Source organism: Chroicocephalus ridibundus, chromosome 2 (genome assembly GCF_963924245.1).
Source record: "Chroicocephalus ridibundus chromosome 2, bChrRid1.1, whole genome shotgun sequence".
Taxonomy (NCBI): domain Eukaryota; kingdom Metazoa; phylum Chordata; class Aves; order Charadriiformes; family Laridae; genus Chroicocephalus; species Chroicocephalus ridibundus.
In genome coordinates this window covers 60,075,289-60,095,607 of record NC_086285.1, presented here as the reverse complement: position 1 = coordinate 60,095,607, position 20,319 = coordinate 60,075,289, and the positions used below count along the sequence as shown (strand labels likewise).

The following is a 20,319-nucleotide window of genomic DNA, read 5'->3' as shown; positions in this document are numbered from 1 at the left end:
GTGCTATATGAGAAACAAACAGGATGAACTGGAAGCATTGGTTAGTTCCCAGAACTATGATGTCATTGGTATTAGTGAGACTTGGTGGAATGAGTCCCACAATGGGAGGGCTGGAATGCAGGAATGCACGAATGGAGGGCTACAGACTTTTCAGGAGGCACAGGCAGAGCAGGCAAGGTGAAGGAGTTGCAGTGTATCTAAGGGAGAGGTTTGCCTGTACAGCCCTTACAGTTAGTGATGATGTGGTTGTAATCCTCTGGGTGAGGATTAAGGGACGGAAAACAAAGCAGATGTCATAGTGGGTGTCTCCTATCGATTGCCGAGCCAGGATGATAGCATTGATGAGCAATTCTGTAGGCAATTAGGAGAAATCTCTGTATTGGTAGCCCCTGTCCTTATGGGAGACTTCAACTTTCCCAAAACCAACTAGGAAACCATAATTATATATCTCTATATGGTATATACACCATAATTAATAATGCAGCTCTCCTGGATGGACCTCTCGGACCTAGGTCATAGCTTGTCATGCATAACTCTGGGCATAACATGGCATAACTATTCTTCTCCTCTCCTCCCTTCCCTTCCCTTATCTCACCATGAGTTTAATAATGATGAGACTGTTGTTTGCCTGAAATGCCAGGGGTTTTCCAGGTCCAAAACCATGTCAAGGATACTAAGTAGGCTGATGCATTCTTCAGTTTAGCTTAAAAAACATCCCTTGCAGCCTGGCAAAGGAAAACCACAGAGCCATGTAAAGAAGCAGCAGGAATACAGGCCAAGCACCCCCTGTTTCCTGAAGAGTGAGAACTTGAAGAATGAGGATCAGTAGTAATCACACACAAAAGAAGAAGAAGAAGAGGTGTGTGGTACCGTGGAGCGTTTTCCAAAGTACGACACATATCAATGACAAGCACACTTTTTGCCTTCCAAAACTTGCTCCACTGCTGTGCTTCTTGGCCAGTGATGCATGAAAAGCGCTCTAGTGCCTGCCCTGCACTTGTACTGCATGCAGGAAGAGCTGGAAAGCGTCAGCTCCTGGTGGTGCATCAAGCCTAGAGCCCTTCCAAGCACAGACTGTTTTGCACAAGCAAGAACTCCTGGGGAAATGGAGCCAAGGGAAGAGCAGAACTCGCTCCTGCTCCAGGCTTGCAATGGTCAAGAGAGCCCGAGAGAGCCAGGGCACGAGTGGTGCCTTGGAGGTGCAAGAGCAGCAGGCAAGAACCAAGCCGAAAGGGCCCCGAGAAGCCCTCACCAAGGGGCTGTGCTCAATGCCACAGAGGACAAGAAGCAGCTCCCAGGGGCACCCTGGGAGTGCAGAAAGCTTCCTCCCCCCGGATGCGGGGCACGAGGGCCACCTTCGTGGAGCAGGAGCAGCAGGCTCCTGGCCAAAAGGGCCCAAAGGAGCCCTGGCAAGGGGCCCTGCTCAATGCTGCAGAGGAAGGCAAAAAACCCCCAGGGACATTTGCTAGCCCACCCTGGGGGAAAAAAAGCCTTCCTCCCCCCAGCTGCAGGGCACGAGAGGCCATCTTCGTGGTGCATGAGCAGCAGGCAGTAACCTGGCCAATATGGAGCAGAGGGGCCTGACAAGTGGCCATGCTCAATGCTGCAGAGGAAGGCAAAAAACCCCCGGGGAGCAGTGCCAGTGTGCCCTGGGGGAAAATTCCTTCCTGACCCCAGCGCTGGCGATCGGCTATTCCCTGAGCATGTGAGCAAGACCTGCCTCCTCGTCCCACAGGCTGGTCACGCCTCCCAAGAGATGCCCAAGCCCTATTCTCCCTCCACCTGGAGCCATCTCGGGGGCTTCTGAGAGTGTCCACATTCCCCCGGCCTGGTCGACCTTGGGGGCAAGAATCCTTCCTGTGCCTGGCAGGACACCAGTTGGGTGCTCCAAAGCCCTGGGAGCCCTGGCAACATCTCTGCATCCCATTTCTTACAGCTACTGCCCATGGTTCCATGGGGGATGAGGACAGCGAGCTCTGCAGTGCTCCTCAAGAAGGCGGTCCCTTGTACTCGCCACTGCTATCCAGCTGAACAGGATTTCTGTCCCTCAGATGAGCTTTGAAGGTGGCTCCTCCAGGATCTGGCCTGGCAGTGGAGAATGTCAAGCAGCCTTGTCCAGCCTCTGGTCTTCTTCCCTCAGCCCCCTCCAAGTAATTCCATGGGATCCTCAAGGACTTCCTCTCAGATGTCTTTGGGCTGCCCCCAGGCCATCTCTGGCAGTGGGCACAGGAGGATGCTCCCTTTTATCCTGCCCTGGGACATTGTGACTGCTGTGTTGCCGGGTGGTGGCACTGTGACATGGGGGTGATGGGGCCTCCCTGTGCAGCCCCACCTGCTGTCCCTCCACCCAGCATCCTTCGGAGGAGGGCCTTTGGGGTGCTGGCCCCAGGCAGTCCCTGTGCCCAGGAGGCCCAGGGGGCTGTCCCTGCCCTTGGTGGCCATGAACTGGGCACAGCTGTTGGGCATCCCTGATGCCTCCTCTGCCACTCAGCTCCCCAGGACAAACCCAGTGCTGTTACTCTTCTCTCAGGCCATGGCAGAAACCAGCCTTGCAGTCCGCAGACCACCCCTATTAGCCATCCCCTCTCTGTGCCAGAGCTAATGCCCATGAGACCACGCGGTGAGGAGAACCAGGGACTTGATCTGGCTGGACACAAACCCGGGAGGTTTAAGGGGGGATGATTTCAGCAGCCGCAGCCTGGAGGAAAGCCAAAGTGTAACCAGAGCTGCAGGCTGGGATAGATGATGCCAATAGGCCGCCATGCCCCATGCCTGTCAGAGTTTAAGAGGCAATTGGACGGTGCCCTTTAAAACCACGCTTTACCTTTTGGTCAGCCCTGAAGTGGTCAGGCAGTCGGAGTAGATGGTTGTTGCAGGTACCTTCCAACCGAACTATTTTCCTCTCTTGAAGGGATGGAAAGACCTGAACATTTTCCCTGTTCTAGAGGATTTGGGGAAAAGTTGGCATCACAGTGACCTAATTCTCCAGACCTATTCTTATAAAGATGGGCCTTCAGCTTTAAAACAGGACTTGTGTATAAACTCAACTCAGTATAGGGATATACTACATATAACTCTCAAGGCTTATTTTTACCTTATAAAAGCATTATTATGAAGAGTTAAATTTGGTTATTTCCTGTCAGCAATGCTGACCCTTTAATACATGCAGTTTCATATCACAGAACACTAACATTATATTTGGCAGAGAGGAAACAAAAGTTTACTCATAGCAAGATTCCACTTGCCATTTTGCTTAAAATAAAAATATAAAAAGCATCATCTTCACCTAGGCTTTAGGGAAAGAGCAGAATAAATTGAACTGAGCCTGGAAGTAACTACATCCTTGAAATATGATTTATTCCAGGCATGCAGGAAATAAATAACAAGTGAGGCTTTTCAGGCTCCAAATCAATGGTACAGAACCAAAACCAATAGTTTGAAATCTGCCAAAGTTTTTTGTTTCATAAGAAAAAAAAAAAGTCTAATTCCTCTAGTGAATAAATCATCACAGACAAATGGATCAATCACCTCTTCCTGGAATGCAAGAAAATAATGCTAGGCAAAACCACCATGAGTGTCCACTCAGGCAAAAAAACATCAAAGGCAAAACTATTGTGATTAGAGTGAAGCTTTTGCCTGTATTTACCTGAATGCTAACATCCATACTTTGTGAAAAAGCATACACTAACTTTACTTCGGTTTTCTACTTTTTCAGATATTTATGGATCCTAAGGATATTTTTTAAATCTTCATCCTCCTATTAACTGATTATAGACCACTGTATGGGAGACTCTTTCTGCAGGGCGTGTGGACAATTACTGAAAAACCTATTTGAAAATTTTAGTCTGCTCTTTTCCACAAGAGAAGAGCCAGATCTGACTTAATAAACCTTAATCAAAATCTTCAATATTTTATCATATATGGCCATACATTCTGTTTATTTAGCAGAGACAAGTTTTTCTGCATTCCACAGAAAAAAAAGTCATAAAGGAACTTTTTCAAATGAACCAGCTACATACATCCTTCTAAAGGAAATGCTGAATGATTAAAAAAACGTTCAAGTGTAATTGAAAACTGCCTGAGAATACAATTGAACAAGCTGGTGGGGCATGTATTCATATAAAATATACTTCTTTTTCTCTGACTGTTTATACATGCATTGCCAGCTAACAAATGAACCTGTAAAGAATATACATGGTTGTTGCATTTCTCAAAGCCGTGATGCTTGAGACTATACCAGTAACATCATTACAGCTAGAAGTGGAAAAATAACGGATGACTTAGTTTGCTGCCAGTTTCAAAAAGTTGAGAGAAAAAAATTCCGATTGCATCTGAATAACAAAAAGGTAAAGAATAAAACATAAAGATATGTTCTTAAGACTTTTTTTTTACCACAAACTAATTTTATGTCAAATCTTCCTGAAACATTCCATTTGGAATAGAAGAGTTAAAATTAACCAATACGGTATTTGGAAATATTTTTTTCTCTTTCAACCTGTATCTTCTGATTTTAGAATTTTTTTTAACACACTACACAAATGCTATTTTTTTTTTTGCTTTTAAAATGCAGGAAATAATAGATATTTTGAATTCAAAGTAGCACCTACTACCAAAATAGATCCCTGCTTGTTACTGCTAACAACCAAAGGTAATAAAGCCTGTTGTCACTTATTTTCTGCCAAAATATACGAACACCTATGTAGGAACAAGCACAACCAGCTCTTTCTGGAGAGGGGATGGAGGAAAACAATCCTTACCGAGAAAGACAGACAGCATTTTTGGTCTTAAATTGCAAAACTCTACTGTTTAAAGGCTACCATGTCATGAGAATATATGGAGGACAAAAGGTATTCATCATATTTCATGACTATTAAGGAAAAAAAAAAATCTCCTGTATGTCAAAAAGCCACAAAGAATGCTAATAAAGAAGCAAGCTTACAAATAGAGCATGTATTCAAATGGACCTTTTAAAGTTTGCACAGAAAAAGTTCAACAGTTCATTTCCTTCACTCTCCATAGTTTAGATGTAAATATTCAGCCATGCACTTTTAATGTCAGAAAAAGAATATCAAGCTCTGTTTGTAGCTGCTGAGCTGTGAAGGTTATGGCTAAAAATCAGACACAGAGACCTAAATAGGTACAGAACTATCCAATATAAAAATACTGAAATTTAAAAGGGGAAAAATGGTTGGATGTTTAGCTGAACTCCTAACTGTCCCATCCACTGTCACAAGCAAAGCTACCCAGTACACAGGGACCTCTGTTAAACGATTGTTTCAGTTCTGTGGTTTTCCCCCCCACTCTAAAATCCCTGTATATTCAAAGCACTCTTACAGCAATTTAATAAAATTGCTAGAAATATGATAACGTTTTCACAAAAATATACACTTCAAAATGGTTCTTCCTTTCTGACAGTTAATATTTTTATGCAGTTCCACCACTTAGATGATCAGAAAAGTCTGACCAGACAACTTAGTGCCACGTTTATTATAAGTACTAAAATATCATAAGAAGAGGCAGGGAATCGTTTCTGCAGAATACATTAGTATCTTCACCATTTAGGTGAATATTCACACAGGTATCAAAAGCGTAATAGCAGAAATATGTATGCAAACATTTATACACATATAGAGCCGTATTTTATTCAGCCCAGGGTGTTCCAATAGCAGTCATGGCACTTCAAGGGACTTTGGCTCATGATTTTTTTTTTGTTTGTTTTTTAAAGGCCATGTTGGTGAAACAAAATGTCCAGGGTATACAATTGAATCTGGCCAAGTGAAATTTGATCAGATTCCACAAAAGGGTAGTCACAGCGGCTTTCTCATCTTCCTTAAATAGTCCCTTTGATGTTTGGATGCAATAGATGATTCTGGACAGGATGGAGGTTTCTCATTAAGTATGAACAACAACCATGCGAGACAGTGAATAAGAGATGGATAGTTATTTAGCACCAATAGCATGAAACCAAGCAAAGCAGATTTCAAATAAGTATCACAGAAAATTTCCTAACAATGAGCATACCTGAATGTGGAATTAACCACCAAAGGAAACAATGGCTTAAGTCAAAGTCACTGCAGGCAGACGGGATTAACTACACCAACAATTACCCAGCAGATCTGTTCAGCCCATAGTTTTTAGCACTTCAATACTTCCTAATCAGTTCTTGCAAACATTCACTTTGGTCATCACTTAACAGCATCTCCAAACCTTATTTTTGTTCTTGAAACATGTTTAGATGACCAAGGTTTTGTTCACTTTACTATCTGGAGACTAAATGTTCTCCACACAAACATTCATTACTTCATAAAACCCTAAGCAGTAACAGTAACTCTGGTTACTATTTTTCCTTCTTTTCCCTCCCTCCCTAGAAAAAAAAACAGTCACCCACCAGGAAACTGAAACCATAACATTTGGCATAGCACAATACAAGTAGTGTAGCTAATAGCCGAAATGAACAGATCGGCAAACACAGCTCAGGTGACATTTGTTCAGTCCCACTGCTTCCTAAGTGTTAGCAAACAGAAATGGTCAATGCGTGGAAAAAGCTCAGTTTGCAGCCATTCATGAAGCTTTATCATTATTCCTGCTACCTATTTCTCTAGAGTATATTGAGTATTTGCATGACTTTCTGCCGTCTCCAAGTGATTTTTTTCAAGTATATCCTACACTTCAGAAGTGAACCATCTGGAATTTGAAAATTGTTACCACCAGATGCACAACTGCATCAAAAAGATTCAGACATACAGTTTAGATGCAGAAAATCAACACAGCCGTATCAAAAAAACTCTGTGAACAAAGGTATCAGGGAGTACTTTCCACTCATAGGATTTCAGCACCCAGAAGGCCTCGTAGAGTTATCTTGAAAAGCGTAGCCAAAGACTATGCATTAGTGAGGCTACTGCCATTTTTGTAAGCATTCACCTGCCACAGGATGGAGATTAAGGGAACTATTCATATGACAATGATCCTGCAGGAGCTTATTATGATCTTCACGAATCAGTAGTAAAATGTACTATATCGTAGATGTCATCGCCTCCAGATGCCATGTATTTGTTGCCTGTCTCAAAAATTCATAAACATGGACATGATGGAAGATGTATCTTACGTGCCTTTGCTCTCTGTCTCCAAAAAAGCATGAGCAAAAAAATCTGCGATCAGTTTTGACTTAACTGATTCAGTGGATATTTGCCTTTGGTTATATTGCTTTCTTCTGTGTGACTTGCTTTTTGACAAATGATGTCACTGCAAGTGGAAAGACCCTATTCCCCTTTACAGTGTATGAAATAGATCATTTTGAAACAAAATATAAAACTCCCATTGACTAAAAAATATTGTTTATGTTATGTAACAGTCTATTTGTTGTTTTCCAAGCTTGTTTTGCTCATGCAACTCCTCCATTAACAAAGCCATTAAGCAAGTTATTTACCCAATTTTAATAATTTATTTTAATAAGACATAGTCAGTTTTGCCGTATGGAGAATGAAAAGCTTTTCTAAATTCGATGTCACCATTTATTCACAGATAAAAATGGAAAGTTCATTCTGAATCTTGCTGTAGAGTGAGGCCCTAATTCTTTTTTGGTGACTTCCATGAGCTCTTCTGTTAGAAGACAACCCCACAGATCTCATCTACACAAAATACAAAGGTACAATTTCAAAGACAGCCCAGTTTTCAAACTTAAAACAAAACAAAATGTAAAGAAGATTTGGTAATGCTATGAACGTCTCCAGGGAACGGATGTGAGCTTTAATCCCTCTCTGGAAACCACACCGCTTTTTTAACTTTAATTTGCTGGGCAAGAAAGAACATGGATTTCACCTCTAGTACAAAAAATTAAAATGTGTCTTATACGCATATGCAAACAAAATAGGAACCAGAAAATATGGCAATTAATGACTCGACTTTTGAATAAGTAGTTCAAAAGAAGACATGTTGGGAATTTGTACTCATTACTCCCTTGCTCCAGTAGTCATACCAAAGGGCTGCTTTCCTCTCTCTTAACACAGTGAATTTCTAGTTTTTCTTCTCAACTGCTCTGCTGCTACCTACTGATAGCATTTTGGGGACAGCCCAATTCCTGCATTGTAAAAAGCACACTGCATTTTGGGAGGATTTTTGAAAAAAAATTCCCTATACACATAAAAATGTAAGATATTATTAATCTTATATTAAAAAAACCCAAAAATTTTTGAAATCCCTTCTAATACAAACACACCAGCAATACTCTCTCAGTAGCATTAAAAAGTTATGTTTGGCCACCTCAGTTCTTCTGTAAAGTCACATTTTATCAGTATTTTCATAGTTCCATAGATTGTTTCCTTCGCAGATGCTTTTTATTCTCCTCCAAAAGTCCATCAAGCAAGCAACGTTTCATCAAATAACTGAAATCATTTTGTTTGACTTTTTCTCACATTTACTTTAAGCCTCTAAAAGCATTCTGTCATGTACCTACAAGTATTTTGTCTATCCATTTCATAAAAAAAAATACTACTTCTACCTGTAAATACTGCAGCAAACATCATGGGGTTTATTGTTTTGATTCTGCTCCATTTTTTCTGTTAAAAAGAGTCATAGTTCACAGTAAACTAGATGTTGGTTTCTTCTATCAAACACCTGAATTTGCATTTCATGTACAAGTAAGGAGGTATGCTTTAAGTATTTATCATGCTACAAAATTAGTGTTTGGTGTTTAGTATACTTAAAACAGCACATAAAACATTTTAGCAGTATAATGGTAAACACTTGTTTATGAAGAGCCATGTGCCGAATAATCACAGTGGTACCTAAGACTTCAGAAGGTCAATATCTCTTAGAGTAAGAATCAACTTTAGAATAACCCACAGTTCCTCAGATAACAGGTACACTGCTGTCTTTTTACAAACGTATCTAACAACCATGCCTGCTCTCAGCACAGCAGCACCAACAGTACAGTGAGTTTGATTTGATTTCTCAACGAAGTTACTGCAGCTGCTGGGAAATTATCTGTGGTTTAATATACATTTTTAAAATAAAGCTTCAATTCATTGCATGGAAATAAGAAAAATAATACCAAAACTCTATTATTCATGTTTCTTTTTGGTGCTAAATGAAAGCATACAGCCTTTTGATTATCTATCCAAATCAAAAAAACACCTGACATCACCAGGTGTTTTTCTTTCTTGCTAATTAGGATGGCAAAGGGCTCCCGTATGCCTTAAGTCACCCAGTGAAGTCAATGGATGAGACTTCCAGATGTGTGCTCCTTACCTTATTCTAACACCTGGTTACTAAAAGACAAATCTCAAATAGCTCCTTCCAGCTACAATACCAACAAAGCCAGGACACTGTATAAAAAATAGGTACTTAGAAATAGGACACCAGACACTTAATTTTCTGCAGGTTTGTAGACTTTCTTCAAGTGCTGGCTGGATTGAATTCAAGGACAGGCATTCGGAAACTGCCTTTGCTCTTCTTAAAACATAATCAGTTCTGCTCTTAAATTCAAAAGCATTTGTACCATTGCTCATCTGGATTTCAAAAGAAATTCTAAAGTCATATTCAAATACTAAAGGAAAAACCTCTGAAAAACATGTCACATATTTAGACTATCTGAGCTACTCTGATAGAATTCTTATTTATTTGTTTTAATTTTATCTCTAGCACCAGGCAATGAATAATGTCCTGTTTCCCAGTTGTTCCCCTCAAGACCCAACGTGATATTTGCCTGAATACTATCTTTTCCTCAACTTTCCCATTCAAGCTTATATAATAGTCAAAGTCATCTGCAGAAGAAACCATGAAGATCAAAAGGGGCAACTTCAAAGCACTATCGTGAATTCCAGTGTTGCATCTTCCAGAGAGGAACAAAATAGAAACTCAGATTTAGGGTTACAATAAATGTTTCATGAAGCCCTCGGCAATACAACTAGTAATCCTGGAACATCTTAATCTCTCCAAGAAAAAAGTACTTGAGATTCAGATTTAAGCTGAGATCCAAACACAATTTTTATTTAGGGGGGGGGGCAGAAAAAGAGAATGTGATCATGGAAAAACTTACAATAGGAGCAGCCGTAGACTTCAATTCTTAATCCAATTTGGCCTTCTCCATTCCAGTCCAAAGGAACTATCCGTACATAGCGAGCAATAACTGGATGTTGTAAATCATGCCGGACCACACTATCAGAGTTTGTATTTCCAGGAAATGCCTAAGGGAAAGAAGAAGAAAAAAAATAAAATTATTGTATAACATCTACCTCACATGCCATAAAGGTTCTGTTCTGAAGGAAAACATTAGGTAGTGAAGTCCTCTGAGTGTCTAGGTTACAGTGGAGTTTGGTTTAAATGTTTCTGTGATAGTGACCGAATGAATAGCTGATTTACAAAGTTTCACAAGAATACCAACGCAGTAGCACTGAGATCTCTTTGCCCACAACAGATATGTTGAAAACATGGAACAGTTGCTGGTAGGTAAGAAAGTAATCCATTTTTCATCACTAATCTGTTACTCAGTTATTAACATGTGAATAAAAGTGTCCACCCAGAGTGGAAGAAGATTCCCATCCTCTATTGGTAAGATTACACACACCAGTCATTCTACAACAGACAGGGGCCCCTTCAATTTAGCAAATTTCTAAGAATTTAAAAATCCATCTTTTGATGGATTACCTGCTGGAAAGTGAGTGTCCAGTTTCTTTCCTATCCATAGCTGTCACCCACAGTAGAGCCTATTTTCGATTAATAAAATTCTGGAAGTCAGGAAAGGACACAAGAGCTCTCAAGAGAGTTTTGAAAATCAATGAATTAAATATTTAGCCCTTGGTTTGCAGTTTTGTGCCTATTGGTAAAATATTTCATAGCATCAAGCTTAAAAGCAAACATACATATTAGCTAACATAACAGAGGGTGGGGTTTTTTTGGCTTGTCGTTTTATGGACAATCCATTCATTCACTGATGGCAGATGTTAATGACTATCATTCAGTCATTCTCAACATTTTCAGAGGAATTCTCACACATCTTCATATGTAATTTTCAATAAAAATAAGTGTCTTCTAACAGTGAACAGAATAGTCATAAATAAACAGAGAAAAGATGAGCCATTACTAGAAAGCCTATGAAAATAAGAAATTTTGGGGCATCCTCATAAAAAAGTACTTCTGCTACAGAGAAAAAAATAATCAGTAGTAGTATCTACACAGTTGTCGTCTGAATAAATCCATATAAATTCCTATAATAAAGACCCATAGTGGAATGAAAAGCAAAGAAACAAATGAGCTGTAAGTAGTACTACTGCAAAATACAGTCATCAAAAACTTGAAAGAGCCAAAATTTAAGTCGTCCTTTTGCATACAGATATAGCAATACTTAATTACATGCCCGGATGCTACCTATTGCAAAAGAATATCTTAGATGAATAATTAGTTTCTACAGTGCACAGTGCATCTAGGTGGTGGTAAATGTAAGAAAGATCCACAGGACCCCTTCCTTGGTGGACTCCAAACATTATGACATATATTAATGGTTATAGTCACAATTTTTTTTGTACTGCAGCTATTAATGTGCTAAATGACGATGATGGCATTCTTCACTTCATAGCTGGGCTTGGAAGATACATTAGTTAATGTCTATGAAGCACACACGTATCTGAGTGGTAAATGTTTATAAGGAAATTAACAGTTCTGTCTTCTGAACTGAATAGAAGACAATAAACAACAAAGGAAAGCACGCACTGAATGAAGACAAAACATCCTATTGAACAGCTGCCTGTTCTCTTAGTCCTGTTCACAGCACTTCATGGAGGCGATAAAGAATTTGATCCTTTAAAAATATATATTTTAGCGAGCATACAAGGTAACGCTCCATATTTCAAGAGGAATTCCTGTTTGGCCATGTCTTCATTTTGTGATGCCTGGCATAATCTTAAAAAAGCCTCTCTTAATGGTAGGTTTTTGCTGGTTGTTTTGTAATGGAGGTTGTTTGTTTGTTTCATTTGCTAGAAGTATTAGGGGCAAAGAAAGCTGAATACAGGAGGGCATGATATTTTCTATATAATTTGATTAAATGATGAAAATGGATTCTCAAAATCAGAATGATTTTCTGTAGCTCTCCAAACTTTGTGCACTGACTTGTGCTTTACCAGTCCTTTATCAGAAAGACTTAGGGCTAAAAACAGGTGTTTGATATTTTGAGGGTTTCTGTTCGTATACGATCCAGTAACACCTGCTGAATGCATAAACACAGTCAACAGAGAATAGAGCAGTCTGTCATTAGTTTCCCTGATTATTAAAATGCATTCCATTTAGTCTCCAGCAGAACAATACCTTTTAAATACAGCCTTCAATTAGATAAATGTGGTACAGTAATACACGCTCCGTGGATAGCAAACATCAGGCCAAAATCCATCACTGCAAGGCTAAAAAATCAATTTACAGGAGCTTGTGAATTATGTACTATTGCTGTAAAATCTCCTTTTCTGACTGAGAACTATATGTGGACTCAGAAAGGCAGGTTCACATTAAAAATTGAGTTTATATAATTTTCAAAGCCACATGTTTGCTAAGGTTAACAAACAGTTTAATAAGATTTAAAAGTATAATTTAGACCCACATCTCTAATAGGGAGTGAATCTCTGGCTAAAAAAAAATTAAATAAATATAGAAATGAATTTAGACCCACATCTCTAACAAGGAGTGAATTTCTGGCTAAAAAAATTAAATAAATATAGAAATGAACAATAAGAAACTACCTTACAAAACTATTTTTCAGAAAAAGGTGGAAATACCTGTATAAATTAAACAAGTTTTTCAGAACTATTAATCTTATGAAATGATTTAAGTATTATTGCCAGATGTCTGCTTTTCATGGGTAACACGGTTTTTCTTTAATCCAAACTGGGAAAATGACCAAAATGACCCATCTGTAAAACAGGTCTCACCAGTCCAACTCCAAAATCGCTGTTCTATGAGTCATTTCTCTTTTTGTATTGGATACCGATTTCTGTAAACTGCTTTATGTTTCAGCTTACATTGCAATGAAAAGATTGAGAGTGTTGTGAGTAACAACCACTCTTCTCAAAGTCAATGCTCCACGGGACAGCAAAGTAATATGAATGAAGAAAGGTAAGAAAATATGCCCCCAAATCTTTTCTAAACACTGCTTTTGAACATATGTTGAGCAGATTTTTCAAAAGCACTCACTAAGAGTTTTGCAACTGGCTTCCTTAAGAGTAAAATATGTTCAGCTCCAAGTATTTTTCAAAAATACTAGGGCAGGTTTATAGGAGAGATAATATATTTTAATGGGGCCAGCTAAATAAGTTTTTGAAAAAAGAAGCTTTTGCCACAGGAGGTTTCTTCATCAGAAGCAGCAGCAAAAAACCCCCTATACAATCTTTGAAATTCATTCTGGCTTTATCAATATGCTTCAGCCACGGTACTGTACGAAGAGACACTGAAGAGACATTTGGTATCATTTTCTTTGCATAAACAAATAACCTGAGAGAAATGAAAGTAATTTTTTATGAAATTTGGAAGAAAAGTTAGGGGAAGTTAAGACTCAAGGTCAACTTTGTGTCCTATATTTACAGAACAATGATATTCTAATCATTAATTATAAATGTTAGAGTTAAGTTATAAATTTACATTAGTATTGTAGTAAAGCACAGTAGTAAAATAATATACAGCTTAATAGTATTAAGTAAAACTGACAAAAGGGGGTTTAGTTTCCTGTAAAAGGACAGTTTTGCAATACCATTCAGTACTCGACTTTATGGATACAGCAAGTATATTACAAAACCCCATTTGGGGAAAATGCTTTGATCACCTTTTACAATAAAGGATTAAAAAGAAATTCTCAGCATTAAAAATTTATCTCTGAAGTAAGAAGGCTCAAGACTGAATGAAAAGAAATGTTATTAAGTGAACAAAAGTGGAAGTTTTCATATTTTAACCAAAGAGGAAAAGAATGAATGTTGGTCAGATACTCAACCAAATGAAGAAAAAGACATTTGCATCTTTCAACTCTTAGTGAAGCAGAGAAATAAACTACATTTCCCCCAAAAAAATCATCACACATATACCAGAGAACCTAACTTGCTTAAGGGGACAACTCATTCTCAACCTGACTTAATTCATGTAAAGAAGTCTCCATTCAAATTAATGATTTATTCAGAGACAAGTATTAAAATCACTTCAGTGTATGCTCTTGATGTAAAAATAGGGCAATGCATGGAAGAGTAGGATGACATTTCTTTTCCACTTAAAAAAGGAAGAACTATTATTTTTTTCATAACTTTAATTACTAGTAATTTTTTTCATTACTTTAATTATACTTCTCGACAGTTGTATTTTGCTATCGGCATTTTAAGCAAAGGAGGGAATAATTTATGGGTCTGCATTTATGAAAAAAAGTCTAGGCCTCTAGCTTTATTTTGACACAGCAATATTGAAAACACTATGGAGTCTATGTTCCATGGAATTATAGCTCTATAAATGGCTCTCATAATCAGAAACAGGACTTGCACGTAAAAGCCACATTAAGAAAAGTGTGGTATTATAAAATATGGAAACATCCACAGACAGATAGAAGATGTCTGTGGGAAACATAAGTGGGTTTTCTTTAAGGACTCCACTGGAAGTTAAGCATGGAGCTGGCTAAACCTTAAATTTTTTATTTTATAGAAAACCCCCGAAATTCCAGAACAAGTAATTTTCCAAAAATCTAGAAGGAATACAAACTTGACAAGTTGATAGCTTTGGTTACAGCTGTCAGGCCTCTGCCGGCACGGCAAAGAAAATCTGGAAAACTTTGTTCTTCACTTGAGTTCTCAAGACTCCGCACCATGGAGGAGAGGCGCAGGGCAGGCTGGGCGCCGGGAGCTCCCGGCCAGCAGTGCTGTGGAACTGTGTTCAGTGTAGCAGGGCAGCTCAAATCCAAGGGCCCTGGAAAACTCACAGCATGTACTGGTTCTGCACAAGCTGACTGAAATCCATAGTAGATTTCAGAGAAACGAAGACATTTCTAAAAAGTGTTCATGTTTTACCACATGAACATTTTCCTAAAAAACAAAACCCCTTAACTTCATGAGAAAATTGAGTCAAGCTCTAAGCACCTTTTTGCTGATGAAGTATTTCTCTGCTGGATACCTATGAAAATCCAGCCCAAATGTATGATGTAAACTGAAACAGCAAGAATAAAAGGATCAGGTAAAAGAAAATGTTATGGGAGAAAAAGACCTTCAAGGAGAGGGGAAAAAAAAAAAAAAACAAAAACCAGCTAGTAAGGAAACTGGTTGCAGAAGGAAAGAAAAATAGCAAATAAACAGAAAAAACCTGAATGGGTCAGAAAGCAACAAATTCAGGCTTGGTCAATTTTAGCTCAGTTTTGACATGTTCCTCTAGTTTCATGTCCTAGTGCTGTGTGGAGTACAAATAGGTAATACGAAGTGGTAGTCTTTTGCTCGAACAACTATTTCTTCATTCTCTCTATTGAACAGCACAATCAGTGACACCACAGCTTGCACACTCTAGTCTTTCCTTAAAAACAAACCAAAATAAAACAAACATGTTCATGGCAAAACATCATTTCTGTAGCATCCTTCATAATCATCTCACACAGTAATGCATCTAAATACAAAAACAGTATCTGAAAGCAATTAAAAGTTATAGCAGGTATTTCCTTTATCCCAAATGACAGAACTCTCAAATGATACCTTCAACAGGTGCTGAAACTCATCTTTGAGACTCACTGTTAGAAAATGACCAGAGTTCCTAAGAGCTCAAGATTAAAAACATGTGGATAAAGTAGACATTATAATGCTGCTGATGGTACTCTGTGCTCATATGAACTTGATTGTACTATCAGTAAATCAGTAATTTCCCAATTTCGGTACAGTTACCCACATCCTTCCCTTTGCCATACATCTCTAATAAGCAAGTTACCTATGTTAAGAGTGTAGCACCACCAATTTCTGAAAAACTACTCACAGACTCAAAGTAAGGAACATCTAGTAACAGGCTTTTAATATAACTGAATACACATCTTTTCTATTCTCAAAATATTTCCTAGCGTTTTTTAAAAAGACCCATAATTTTGATCACATTCGTCCCTTAAATTGTCTACTGATTCCTAGGGGTTTTACTTTCAGGTTCAAATTTTGTCTTTGTATGCTAAAAACATATTCTAACCATGTATGCATCATAATTAGATGTATAATTGTCACTACATTCAAAGAATAATGCCAAAAGCTGTATTTGTTGCCTTTTACTCCTTCACAGCTCCAAGCAAAGCTAAATGATTCAGCAACACAACATTATTGATTTTTATAACAAAATATGCTAACATTTTATAGCCTGCTTAACCATTGCTATACTTCAAAAGAACTTCATCTCATCTACAGGAACATTTAGTTTTTTATTATATAAGGGATAATTTCATCTTCTGTTCACGGATGACTCCTACAGGTTTCAGTTTTGTACACTGATTCCTTGAAAATGTACCTAAAGCTTGAAGACAGAGAATTGGGAGGAATCATAAAGCAATATATGGTATCTTGGATATAATTTCAGATACTCAAAATAAAAATTACAAATATGAGTTTCATATTCAAATCTGTCACTGAGTTTTAACTTGGTGTATTGATGTTTGTCATTTTTTCTTTAAAAAACAACAACAAACAAAAATCCCACACACAAAAAAACCAACCAAACCCCAAAAAACACACACCAGCATGGCCACTCTTTCCAGAACATGATTAATATTAACTGGATGCAAGTGAAACGCTCTTTTCTCCTCTGGCGCTATTGTAGGATATTACCTGTTTAATTTACTTTGAGTAATGAAGCTCAAAATCCTAACATTAAATCCAAATCAAAGAAAGAACTACCTCTCCACCCTGCTCATACACCCCAAACCCAAGAATGAATTGCTTTTCTCATACTTCTACATACTAATTGTTCATACCCTTTTATGCATAGAAATATTACCAAGTTATCTGTTCCTTTTTTTTTTTTTTAGGGAAACTGACTACTTTCCAAGACAGAACAGCAATTCTTTGTTAACTTTATATTACGTGAATATTTGAGGTAGGACACCTGAGAGTGCACATGTGTAAAGACAGAGGGTTTTTTTGTTTTCCCCACAAATCCACTTAATCCCCCTATTTCCCTAACCTTTAGACTCAAGAACATGAGGACAAAAACATATGGATACTGTTAAGTTTTACTTTATGGGACATCAAATATGGCATCACAGAAAAGGCACCAACAGAGTCATGCTTCTCAACATCCTGAAATTGAACATAATATTCCAGAGACATGCCAAACAGCTCACCTGCATGTATCTGATTCCCTTTTGGTGTGGACACCAAACATAACATGAAAAACTTCTACTACAGATATTCAGAAATTTAGCAGATAAGGTCTGCACAAAGAGCAAGAGATTTCAACCCCTGTGCTGAACCATGTAGGTTTTGTTCAGGATGACAGAAAATGGTGAAAATTTAGATTTTTTTAAAACCTAAAACATACACCAAAAATACTAAGTAAAGTCAACACTGAAAGGTCAGAGGTAATGTTTCCTGTAGTCTTCATGAATTCCTGAATAACATTATGATATTCATTTATTTCCATAATTACATGCTATTCATTCCCTGTAGATTCATACAATACCCAAGGAGATAACTGTGATTATCCATCGTGATACCCTGAATAACTAAGGTTGCAGTAACTTGAGGTTTTGGGGTGGGTTTTTCCCATTTTTAACCGTATCTACATTCAACAACAAAAACAGATGACCTTGATTTATGCCTAGATTGAATTTGTTGAAAATATAACTTTCCAACCCCTGAACAATGTTACATCTTTATTGTCAAAATCAACTGATTGCATCATTAGTAAAAATTTCTTAACACATTGGGTAGTAGTCGTTAACTTGTTCTTAGTCTTAACTAAACTAAACAGATTTTAACTCTTAGACATTTCAGGTCACAGGGTAGACCCACTCCAGGGATAACTTGGGGTTTCATAACGAATAAGACTGACATCTTTAAGATAGTTCCTTAATTTGCATGAGAAAGTGAAACATGTGTAGTGCCCAAGCCTGTGGACGGCCAGGTGGGAACGGACTGTCTTCCATGAAGGTAACATAGAGGGTGTGCCCTACAACACAGGAGTTGGATTCTCTTTTTGACAGCTCCTCATGCGAAGCTAGACAAATAAGTTGCAAAAAACTTTTCAGTGGCACTTAGTATAGATTCCTAGGCATGCAAAATGATTAGGTAGTTTTGACTTAATCTTTCACTGTCTCAGTTCCACACATAAAATAGGGAGTAAAAATTCATTTATTTTATGGGGTTGTAAAAATAAAATAATACTTATTAAGCACTTAGTCAAGTATTCACTTGGGTGCCTAAATTAGAAATCTGAGCCTTTTGTGGTCAGTGAAGCAAAGTGGGAGATAGGAACTAAATTAAAAGCTTGCCATTCTTCACTGGCTACACAGTAAAACATAAATTTTCCTGGGCGTAATACAAATGTATTCTACAAAATGGAGAATATAATCAACAACTTAGTTCCAAAAGTTGCCTACTGACTGATTCACATTAAAAGAAAAAGAATACAAAAAACAATGTGAAATGGTTATACGGATGGAATAAAAACTGCTTTTCTCCCAGGGAGTTGAGAGGTTTTATTCATTGATAGTCAAAAATTACGTTTGCTACATCTTCTGTAGAATGAAAGAGGGACAGGAAGAATGTGTTTCCAAACTAACTAAACACAACCGCAGTCATTACTGAAATAATAGCAGCAACAGCTGTCTGATCACTGGCTGCTGGGCGAAAGAGCTCAACAGTTACGGGAGCTCTCTCACCTTGAGAAGAAGGGCAAGCACAGAGGAACCCAGTGTGGTGCTTGGTTTCTTTTCCTCTCTAGTACCGATATACTTGGCAACTCTCACACGCTTTGATGCTTTTAAAATAGCTTTTAAGTAATGTTCAGAACAATATTTATTCCTTTTACACCAGTCTTGTCTCAAAGTTTCTTGTATCTCTTCTACACGCCTCCATTACTCTACTGGGTTACTTACATGTAACTTTGCCACCCGAGAAGTTGAGGCTGTTACTAGCGACTGCGCTTCTCAGAGGCAGGTACAAACTCAGCAATGTCTTTCCACGTGCCCTGCACTTAGTGCATCGGATTATAAGACTCTGAAACTCCCTACGGGAAAAAGTATAACACCAATACCTATTTTTAAGTACTGTTTAGAAACATCTATATTCAGTAGGGACATAGCAACTAAATAAAGAAAGCTTTTGAGCTCTTAATCGGTTATACATTAATATAAACAACATTTTCTGCCCTTGATAGAAAACCTTTGTTTGTGATGTCAATTTGTAACTATAAATCAAAATCACCATACTTGCTCCTTTTATATTCTTTCCTTAATCACGGAAATGTCCAAAAACTACTTTTCAGACCATTACAATTCTGCCTAAACTATCAGTGCGTGAGAAACAGCCCTGAACAAAACACATGCCATAACTGAAATAGTTTGTTACAGAAATACAACTGTAAATCAAAGTGAAGAAAACAATAGGTAATAAAGTACGAAAATTGTGTACTAATTGCGTCAAGTTTGAAGTTAATATTGTATATTGAGATAACAATGTACAAACTTTGAAGAGAAAAACTAAATAGTTTGGGTTTTTTTCCAGTATACTTTCAGTATCTGTTGAATGCTGGAATTACAGTAAATTGCAAATAGCGTTTGTAGCTCCCTATAACTCAAGTGCACTTTGTCATAATGGGAAGTACTGGGTAACAACAAAATAATAAACTTTCTTTAAGCATGTCTTCACCTGTCCTTAAAGCATATTAATACATTCAAAATGCATTAAAAATTACAGAAACTTGAAAAGTATGCATCTAATATAATTTTGTGTCTTTTGTTTTGTTTTGTTTTTATATGCTTCCAAGTTGTCATGTTTATGAAAGGAACAAAACAATTATATAATATTAAGTCAAGATTGAGCAGACAATGCCTAGAAAAAAACGGGGGGGGAAAGGAAAATTATTGCTATGACCATCAAACAGCAATAAATGGTCTCAATTTCTGTCTGTAGCTGTAGTACTTTCTGAACATGTCAAGAGGGAATAAAATAAAAATAACTTATTTAAAACACTCTGCATGCACTAAAATCAACAATTCCAACAGGTGATGCAGTTATCAACAATAAGTAGGATGCGGAAAATCTCTAAGCATTTTCCTTTTCTCCTATTTGCCCTAGGCAGAGCCCGTACTCTGGAAATCATGACCTTAAGTCAAGATCTTCTTAAGGGAGGATC

At 37.9% G+C, this 20,319-nt stretch overlaps 1 protein-coding gene across 1 annotated transcript in view; it reads right to left on the bottom strand.

The window, feature by feature from the left end:
* The window catches only part of CNTNAP2 (contactin associated protein 2), a 1,163,712-nt gene that overhangs the window by 656,371 nt on the left and 487,022 nt on the right, over positions 1-20,319 (bottom strand). Inside the window, exon 4 of the mRNA XM_063325644.1 lies at positions 10,037-10,184. Within this exon, the coding sequence (XP_063181714.1) occupies positions 10,037-10,184 (148 nt within the window). The remainder of the gene's footprint in view (positions 1-10,036; positions 10,185-20,319) is intronic.